General features: G+C 42.4%; 1 protein-coding gene across 1 annotated transcript; it reads left to right on the forward strand.

Annotated features, from left to right (window-relative positions):
• The first annotated feature begins 1,812 nt into the window (after positions 1-1,812).
• Positions 1,813-10,684, forward strand: GEM (GTP binding protein overexpressed in skeletal muscle). Its single transcript, XM_041464538.1, has 5 exons — positions 1,813-1,928; positions 3,640-3,982; positions 7,051-7,127; positions 7,658-7,862; positions 9,480-10,684. Exons 2-5 carry the CDS (start codon positions 3,649-3,651, stop codon positions 9,755-9,757), a joined length of 894 nt encoding a protein of 297 aa, XP_041320472.1. The 5' UTR covers positions 1,813-1,928; positions 3,640-3,648; the 3' UTR covers positions 9,758-10,684.
• The last annotated feature ends 19 nt before the right edge of the window (positions 10,685-10,703 follow it).

Genomic DNA, 10,703 nt, shown 5'->3' on the forward strand with positions numbered 1-10,703 from the left:
AGAGAGCTATGCAAACCTGAGGTCCATGGTACTCCAACCACCCACTCACCTTCATGGTTTCCAGCATGTTTCAAACAATGAGCAACTTCAGTTGAGTATGCCAACAGGAAAGGTATTTTTGCAAAGTACTGTCCATGCCACAAACCTTCCTGGATAGAGATGTGGGTACATTTTGTGCAGTAAGTATTACAAGCCCCTCTGTACAACCTACACAGAGGGATGTGGCACTTTGTGCTCTTTGGGATTATCACTCAGCAGCAGAGGCCCAGAGCCTGATGAGTAAGAGACAGGAGAGGTGAAGATGCAGGACCTGGGGCCAGTTTAGCTGCTGCCAAGCACTGAAATACACAAGAAGGAAAATCGGGGCATATTTTTGCTCAATTCTATCCTTGGTAGATCTGCATAATTTTCATGTACATGGATGAGTACCTATTACTTTGTGAAAAGCTCTAGGCTTTTAAAACTTGAGAATGGCTCAGGAGGTCCTTGAAAACCCTCATGAAAGACACAGGAATGCAATAAAGCCAAAGGGGAAACAAAGCAAGGAGATTTCAATTGCAGTGTTAACAAGAGATGTTTTCTGCACATCCCTTCAATAAAGGTACATTACCAGTTACAGATTTGCTTGCCTGTAGCATGGGAAAAAAAATGTCTCCCCCTGTTTAAAACCAAAGTTGTTCAGACTTTCTAGGATAAGAACTTGTCCTATTAGATTCAGGGACAAGGAGATTGTAAATATAAATGTAAATATAAAATGTAAATATGTAAATATAAAAGAAAGCAGTAGGACCTCATTATATTTAATCCAGAGTCTGGATAATTGGGAGCTGACTACAGGGTTTGTCTATACTTATATAAAGCTGTGGTAGCCCTAGCAAGTAGCTCTGCCACAGTTTCTTACTCTTCCTTTGCTAATGAAGAAGCATGTTGTTACAAGTTTCAACAGGTTTGGATTTCTTGCCTTCTGGCAAAATTTCTTCCACCAATCAGCTGTGAGGCTATAAAAATAAATAAAAAAATTTAAGGACCAGACCCTGGGTTTGTGGCCTGTACAGTATATAGTGATTGTACCTGTACACAGTGTCAACATTGTGTGACTTTGTGCAGACTTTGTGTGTTTTGCCAACATCCAGCTGCAGTAACACTGAATTGATAGTTGGATGCCTTTTCAAGCCCTTGGTAGGAAAATATTGAAGCAGAAGTGAGAGAGAGATGGTTTTGCAGTTCAGGAGACTGGGTACGGTCACTTGGAGGCTGAGAGAGAATAACGGGTTTGTTAATAATGGAGCTTTAAAAACAAAGAAACAAACAAAACCCCAACAAAGCCCCTAGAATAATATTCCTACTTCTAAAAAATTTCAAAATAACATTCAGATATTTTATTCCAGAGAAATGTTTTGTCCAGCAGAGGGTTAAGTGTGTTTTGCAGACAGAGAACAGATACATAATCCATTTACAGAATTTCATGCATTAAATAAACTTAGGTAAATTTTAAATCATCATTAATTTTGATAACATTTGTATTAAAAGCTCTCTGAGGCTAAATGACATGTATTATTTATTTTTGTTCCACTTTCCTGTTTTCATCATGCAAGAACCAAAAGTGTTTATTTTACTGGCAATATTAAAACAATCACATGATTTTGAGTAAGTCTTTTGAGATTGTTTGCAAGTTTTTCTCTTCTGCATGTCTGCTTTCCCCCAGCTGGGGGCTGGCTGTTGTATGGAAAGACCAGCCACGTCACGGAAAAGCCCTGTCTCTGATCAGATGGGCTTAATATAAACCAGGTTTGCCGAGAAAGAATTAAAGAGGCAGTCCCAGAGCAGGAGAGGATTTACTCCGGCAGAGCTGCTCAGTGTGTCACAGCCCAGCGAGGGAGAAGGGCAGGGGGAACAAAGGACGGGACCAGCTGCGGAGCCTGGCACAAGTAAGAGTGGATTTGGACCCAGTCTTTTCCTGGAGACCCAGGCAGCTAAATGCAGTATGGGGTAGCAAAACCAGTTTGAGCTTGGAGCACAGTGCGTGACAGGGACTCGTTTGGCTGTTTTTAATGAGGGATGAAAATTTGTTAGAGGAGAAATTGTAAAATGTTTGTGTTTGTGATGGTTTTGTGAGTGACTGCTTGTTGCAGGTTGTGAGTTACTCTCTGTTGTTTGACTGAACCAGATCTGGCTTTTTTCATCTGGTCTTTTCAATGGGGATACTGCAAGGAAAAAGTGCATTTTAGAATTCAACCACAGTAAATATTTAATTTTGTTTGTGAAGAAGCCTTTGCTTAGTGCGTGATTTCTTCTTTAGATGTATTTCTTGCTGACAAAGTTCTGTGACTAGGACCATGTAAATGATCTCCTTTTGCCCCAAAGTACTGCACATCACAGAGAAAATATTGTGTATTCTGTAGTAAATTCAGACAGTGCTTTTTCTATATATTTGTCCTAGGTCCTGCTGGGAATTTATTCACAGAAGTTTTCAGAGAGTTTTGTATGAAGAAGAATAGCAATTTGTACATGTTGCTTTACTGTTCTTTTTTTTTTTTTCATCACCTATTATTGAGGTTTGAAAGTGGTTGGGTGAATTTTATGGACAATTATCCAATTTACTGATATGGAGGAGAGAGCCGAGAAACACCAGATATAGGGCAAAAAAGAAAAATGCCTAAAAAATGGTCACTTTGGGAGCTGGAATGCATCAAAGTAACTTTCCTAAAAATGGTAGGCATTGGCTTGTGAGGCTGACATCATTCTTATCTGCCTCCAAGCAAGGCAAAATAGAGTTTGCTGAGTAAAATATAATTAAGAGCTATGCTTATGTAAGAAGAGTGAACCTATCTAATTAATTGTGTGGTAATGAAGTTATTGATTTAATATCTATAAATTAATGAGGCTTTTCTCACAGTTGTATCTCCTGTAGAAGCTATCATTTGTACCTCCTCAGAAAAGCTGTTGGATTTCACTACATTCTCCCTCTTACCAGCCAAAAAGTCACTGTCTGAGGCAGAATCATTCTTTGTTTACCTGGCCACAGACAAGACCCAAATCCACCCCATCACAGCAAGACTTGCTTGCATGACTTTTTGTACCAGAGCTGTCTCAAGAGTGCGGTGAATTATGACTTATTGCTTTCCCAAGAGTTTCAGCTCTTAACTGAGTCAATGAGAAAGATGCTGCACACCCACCTGCAGCAGCAGTTGGAGGCAACTGAGACCAGTGTCTCTGTCCCCAGTGATGCCAAAAGGAGGTGGACATTGCCTGCACCACAGGCAGGCTCTCGGCAGGGCGGCAGCTGCTGTGCAGGACCGGTGTGGTGAGCACTGTCCCCTCCTTCTCCTCCTGGGACACAGCAATGCCTCCCTCTTTCCAGGACTGGGCTACACCCAGCACAGCCGTGGGCTGGTAAAGGCTAAACAAGATAGGATTTAGCATGTGATGGTGGTATTATCCCTGGGAAACAGGCTCTGTCTCACTAGCTAATAACTAAAATATTTCTTTGTGCACCACCAAGTACACTAGAGTGCAGAAAGGCTAATTTTAATTTTCTCACATATTAGGTCCCTACAGAGGAGCATGATGTGGCCCCTTGAAGACAGTATTTCTAAATATTTTGTGGGTAACATTTGTAATTTCCCTATTTTTCTCTAGGGGTTAAAAATGACTCTCAACAATGTTACCATGCGTCGCACCCACAACAGCGGCCTGCACCAGCAGCAGCAGCGATGGAGCATCCCTGCTGATGGAAAGAATCTGCTGGTCCAGAAAGACTCCAACGAGTACAACCCACAGAAACGATACACCATCAGTCCTGATGAATATTACAGAAGGAGCTGGTCCTCAGAGTCATCCGACTCCGTCATCTCCTCCGAGTCTGGCAGCAACTGCTACCGGGTGGTGCTGATCGGGGAGCACGGCGTGGGGAAGTCCTCCCTTGCCAACATCTTTGCAGGGGTGCACGACAGCATTGACAGTGACTGTGAGGTGCTGGGAGGTAGGTGATTATGTCCTGGGGTGTTGCTGTTTGCTTGCAGTCAGTTCTGCCTGTAGTAATTGGCACAGAAAAGGAGGGAGGCCGTTTAATGTAAACCAGAAGTAACAAGTGTTTGGGTGTGATTATCAAAACTGATTGAGCTCAAGCAGCTCTTTTAGGAAAACAAGAAAGCAAAATAAGATGAGTAAGATACTCTCCAACAATGAGTGAAAGCCACTGAAAGAAAGAAATTCAGATTCCCATGCTATTTCATTCCAAAATACCTGTTGGAAACTGCCTCACTCCTACCTGTGATGATGCTACACAAGAGTCTGCTTCAGCTTTCCTGCTGCTTCAACATTTGTGTCACCACTGGCATCACAGGGCTGACTCCAGCTTTCCTTGTGGGAGAGAAAACAACTGAAGGTCCTCATGATTTACAAGAATTAAATACTTTAAAATCATATATAAAGAAAAAGTCACTTCCAAAATATTTGCCATTAGAAATCGTCTCAGCCTTTCTGTATAAACACATTGCTTTAGTACAGGCTGTATGGACTTCGAGTAAAATATGTAAAATTTTGAGTAAAAACCTTATTTCATGTTATTTGCACAGTATGGGTTCCTCCAGGAGGAAAAAAGATAAAGGTCCTTCAACAGAGTAGGAAAATTCCTGTTGCCCACTGGGGGAAAGACACAAACTGTAGGATTCTCTGATGCTTCCCCCTTGCTTTGTTTAGGATTGCAAAGTGCTCTTTAATCCCAAAGATCAGACCATGCAGAGGGTGAAGCTGTAGCACCAAGTCCTGAGCTACACTGTGTGCAAGATGTTGATGTGGAGGGGTTGTGCTGCCACAGAAACTTCTGTATCTCCAAGGACATAGTCATTGCTGCTATCAGAGGACATGCAGTTTGCTGCTGGGTTTTGTTTGTCACTGTGCAGGGCTTTCTTTGTCTCTCCCTTCTGTCTCCTGCCGGTATTCCCTTGGTGCGATGGCGCCAGTGCTACCACAGAGAATTTCTGGGCTTCTCTTCCAGCCTTCAGTGGAACATAGGCAGGACAGCTTCTTCTTGTGTGTTTAACTCTCCAGTTAGGGGAAGTTTTGCCCAGGATTTAAGAAAGCCTAGTATCAGGAAGGTCAGACTCACATTTTCCTTACTTTACTTGCTGTCTCAGACTGGGGACACAGAGATTTGTGCCTTTGGGGGATTTCAAATTCACTGATTTAGGTGTGCTCTGCCTTCAGCTTCTGCCATCAACTTTTTCCATAGTTCTACCAGCTCCTCAGCCTGGTGTATCTCTGATAAAAGTTTTCCTAGTGCTAAACAACTGAAGTAGAGTAGGATCCTTGGACAAGCCATCAGGAAGTGCAGCTGGTTTTCTTTGCACGCCCCTGTCAGACAGTTTTCTTTTCCCTCAAGTGAAGGTGTGTGGTTTTCTCTTTCCATCACACTCCCAGCAGCATTGCTTGGAGTGTAGCAGTGACAGATTTTCAAGGCCAGCTCTGAAGAGATAATTTGAAGTCTTGCTGTTGTTATCTGTCTCCTTTTTTATTGTCAGCTTCAAAAACAGCACAAAATGAACCAAATGCTCACTTTCGGTGTGTTTTATATCCTATGGAACTTCCCTAGGACTGACCAAGGTGCAGATCAGTGCTGAATATGATTATTTAGGCATAGTATTTTCAAGGAATGTGATTATGCATTTGTAGCTTCTCTGTATGTAATGCAGTGCAGAAGGAGTCTTCTGGATTTTGTCCTCTGGTGTGCATGGAGCTTGTTCTCACACAGATGCTCGGTCACCTGAAGGAACTATTTACTTTAGCTTTACAAACTGGAACTTTAGCTTACACACTGGAAATTTAATTGCATGAGAGGATAGTTTCAGGGTAGCTAGCTTACAGAGGAGTACAGCAGCTTTTATGGAGAGGCTTTGCTACTGACTGTAAGATGAAGCTAACTCATGAATACAAGCCTCATACTCTTGGGACCTCAAGGGAAATCACTCCTAGTGATTAGCTCTGTCTTTTTAATCTTGATATTTTAAGCATGGGCTCCATTTGACTTTATTTGAAATGTGTAATATTTTTGGCTTATTCTTTTACTGGGATGTATATCCCTAGCTCTGAGGAAAGGCTCTGATTACAATTTAGGGGAAAGTTCACTTCATCAGTGCACAGCAGAAATCTTATGAGACATAGGTTAGACACAACTTTATCTACAAGTGTGGATGGGACAGATCCTTCAAATGCTGCAGTACCTTAAGACTGGCTTTTTTTTTCACTGGCCACTAATGTGAGATTAGAAATGGGTCCAAACCTCTCATTGCTCATCCTAATGTCCCCAGCTTTGCGGAAAAGAAGAAAGATTGGTATTTGAACCAGATTTCACAGCAAGGGTTGATCAACATTCAGAGTGGCAACAGCTCCTTAGATCGAGGCAGAATTTTGCCACATGGCACTTATAGTCTAGGTATGAACTTTTATGGCTGCAGTACAAAATAACTGACTTGTGTTTTTTAAAATTTTTGTGCTATTTAACATCAAAGGTGATGTGGGAAACTGTGTAATGGGAGAGAACATGCAACTGAAGTCTCAGTCTGTCTCAAACTCAACAGCTGTTGTCTCACAACACCCTGTCCTCATCACTTGGTCGGCTGTTTGCTGTATTGCTCTCAGCAGCAGTGACTGTTCACCCGTAAATTGTCCATGCTAAAGTGAAAGCAAATATTTTCCATTACTCAGCCTTGCTGGACTCTGCTGCTCCCATGGGGCAAATGTTCAGCCTTTGGTTATTTCTTCCACTGGTTCTATTTTCTCTCTCCCACATAAGATAAAGAGACTATCAGCCAAAATAATGAACGTTTTGTTTCCTGATCTTTCATCTATCATGGAAAGTAAGGCAACGAATAATGAACAGAGTGCAGATTCAGTGCGGATGGAAATGAGGAAAGAACTGGATGTGAGCCGGCCTAAAATTTGGCTCAATAACTCTGTGAATAAATCCCCCAAAATTCAGCAACCTGAATTTTTTAATGTATATGATGACACAAAATAATATATCACCAACCTTTCTGCTTTTCTTTCCAGAAGACACGTATGAAAGAACTCTGATGGTGGATGGGGAAAGTGCGACTGTTATACTGCTCGACATGTGGGATAATAAGGTACTTTAATTTGTTCTAGTCAAACAAATTGACTAGTCTAGTGTTCCTGTCTGCTGACAGGAAGGTGTATATGAATAACTGCTAATATAAAAAGCAAGTTTCCTTTGTGAAAGAAAAATAGGTGTTTCCATACAGCAGATATAGCATTATAGGGATATAGATATAGGGAAGATATAGCATTAACCCTACCCCACATCAAGGCAAGCATGCCTAACGGCTCTGCACTGTGAGCCTGAGAAGTGCAAGTCTTCATTTTTTTAATGATGAAACAAAACATTCAAGCTTTCTTTCCAGACCATTTTCATTCCATCCTAAAGCCAGCACAATAAATTATCTGGGGCAATTTTTTGCCCTCCTTTGTGGTGAAGTATTCATACCATCACCACATTGGAATTACTTGTAGTATAACTGTGATTCAAACCATACCCATTACAGTTTACAGCAGGAATGCATTTGGATTCTCTAATGTTTTACTTTCTAAGTAAAATCTGCTCAGGGCATAACGATGTCTGACCATTTAATTTGAACAGCGGGAGGGAGAATGGATTCGAGACCACTGCATGCAAGTGGGAGACGCCTACTTGATCGTCTACTCCATCACAGACCGAGCAAGCTTTGAGAAGGCCTCTGAACTCCGAATACAGCTCCGCAGGGCACGCCAGAAAGAAGATATCCCCATTATTTTGGTTGGCAACAAAAGTGACCTTGTCAGGTGCCGTGAAGTTTCAGTGGCAGGTAAAGAAATTATGAGCATAAACCCGAGATAAACATTAAAAGTCATCTAGTAGCTTTTGGACAAACTGCAGTGCTCTGGCTGAGGGAGTACATTGTGATCAGGACTAGGCAATAAAAGAGTAATAAAATAAAAGAGGACTGGAACAGTGGGCAGAGGACTGGGAAGGGTCTGCCAGGTCCTTAAGTCTTCCTTGGTAATACTGTTACATGCCAGATAATCCCTTTTCTATATTTATTAAGTACCATCATAAATGGGATTTCTTCCCTTCCAGCTTCTAGTGTTAGACCACTGCAATATGTTATTTCTCTGGTAGCTGGAAACCCTTTGTATTCCCAATGCATGTTTATGCATAACAAGTTTAGCCCCCTTTATTCTGCTGCCAAAAATTCTCTTCTTTATAACCAGTTCTCTGTCCTCCCTGACGAATTGAAATTCCCTCTCAATCTTTGTTTTGCTAGTCTGGGCAGGAACTGTGCAGCCTTTCAGAAGAGGTCTCCTTACTGCCTTGCTTTGGGATGCTAAATCAGCCTTCCCTTGGCTGCACACAAATGAATAACCACTAAGCCCATAAATAGGAATGGAGAGACTGTTGGGAACACTGCTGCTGGCTCTCAACATCTGCAGCCAGTAAAATATCTTCTTGGAGAATCTTTCCTGAGGCTGAGGTGACACATTGTAATACGCAGCCCTGCATTAGATGTTCTCCTCTTGGCCCATCAGAAACATGGGATCTTCTGCTCAGCATTTTCTTCTCTCTGCAGCTGTTCTGCTCTTCTGTTTCCCAGTTGAGCTTGACTTTTTTCCATGTTCTGTGGATGTGTGCAGTTGCTCTGCCTCCTGTCACAGCTGCCCCAAGAGCTTGAACTGAGGGGCTCATAGGGAACCCAGGGCTGCATTCTCATTCCTCTTTGCCCAGCTTGGAAGCTCTTTAGAAAGATGGCAGGTTAATCCATGTCACTTTAATGGCCCTTGCAATGAATTCACAGCAAGCCAGAAACTGGCTTGTGTGGAAGACATCTGTCAGGTTTAGCTTAGGTTCCTGTAATTGAGAATAAGAGCTATGATTTCAGATGTACCCCAAAAGTCATAGACACCTTTATTAAGGGTTTTGTACATGGGTCTGCTCTCACTGAAATTGCCACAGTTCCAGGGCTGTGGTTTACACCCATGGCCCATGAAGGAGGAAAGTGCTGTGCCTCCAATGCTGTGCTGTATGCCTGGAGAGAGCCATCATCACCCTTCAGTGCAGCCTGGGGGAGTCTGCATCGCAGATGGCCAGGCGGTGTTGAGGCATTGCTGGCCTCCCAGCCTTCAGTGTCTCAGCTAAGTCCATCATTCTGTGCTACCTTCACAGCCAGCAGTGCTGGCTGGGCTCTACTGGCAGGGGATTTACCCCCCCATGCACCCCCCACTTCCTCTGGGAAGCAGCTGTGACACAGGGCAGATGGATCCTGGGCTAGCAGGCAGCATCAGGTGATTAAAGGCTTATCTGTGCCTATATCAGGCTTGAGGAATTCCCCGGTGGCTCTGACTCCCCCGCACATGGCAGCTTGTCCCCGCTCCCCCTCCCTGGGCCTGGTGACCCCATGTAACGTGTCCACCTCGGCATTTTGCAGAGGGGCGAGCTTGCGCCGTGGTGTTTGACTGCAAGTTCATCGAGACCTCAGCAGCTGTGCAGCACAACGTGAAAGAGCTCTTCGAGGGCATCGTGCGGCAAGTCCGGCTCCGCAGGGACAGCAAGGAAAAGAACGAGAAGCGACTGGCGCTACAGAAACGGAGAGAGAGCATCCCCAAGAAAGCCAGGCGGTTTTGGGGCAAAATAGTTGCCAAGAACAACAAGAACATGGCCTTCAAACTCAAGTCCAAGTCTTGCCATGACCTATCAGTACTTTAAGAACACTGGACTCTGCCAGAGCTTATGGCATTTTGCGGACATTATCTAACTTTGTCATAGGACAATCAATCAATCTATATTAGATTGGCTATCAGTGACTTAGGTTCACAGTTGTGATTGTGATGATATGTGCTGGCATAAGAACAGCACAGTGCATGGAATGTCAGTAGTTTTAAAAGAAAAGTAAAGACCAGAATGACCCAAAATTATGCTGGGAACTGTTCTGGAGAACACCTGTTCTTTCTCCTCTCACCTTTGGATAATAGTGTAAGAACCTCAAATGCCATAACTTGGGAAGTGAATACTACTGTCTTTACTCTTTCTCCTTGTTATTAATATTTCTTTTTTAAAACTGTGTAAAGAATTGAGGAACTGTCTGGAGATTGGTCCCTTGTCCGTTGACTGGTCAGGCTTGAGCACCCACAGCTGAGAAAAAAAGCATTTTTGTAGAATAATCACAAAGACACCTGTTTGGTATTTTTTCTTTATTTCGAGGATTAGTTTCAGTGAGTTTACACATCTCTTACTTTGAAAATATTTAAAGCAAAAATCCTACAGTCAAACAAATTTTCCTCTCTTGTTTTCATATTATGGGACTGTTTAAAAATTATAGTAAAATTAAAATTAAAGTGCAAGTTGTATCAAAGTGCATCAAGTGCAGGATGCCAAACCTTTAAAAATCACCTGAGCTTTTTTATGCCACCACATGGACTTCTTGTATCCATCCTTGGCCTTTCTCTGTGCCAGAGCTATGCTGTATTTATTGTTGTGCAAAATAACAAGCATTTTAATGTTGAGGGGAAATGTATTTATTACCAATTTTCTTAAGATAATAATGTTAATTTTATTACTGTTTTCTATCTAATATCTTTTTTCAGATATGCAAGTTTTTACTTACATGCCTTGTAATAAAATAAATAAAATATATGACTGCCTTTGAGCCTCA

The sequence above is a fragment of the Pyrgilauda ruficollis genome, unplaced genomic scaffold, assembly GCF_017590135.1.
Source record: "Pyrgilauda ruficollis isolate IOZ18807 unplaced genomic scaffold, ASM1759013v1 scaffold18, whole genome shotgun sequence".
Classification (NCBI taxonomy): Eukaryota; Metazoa; Chordata; class Aves; order Passeriformes; family Passeridae; genus Pyrgilauda; species Pyrgilauda ruficollis.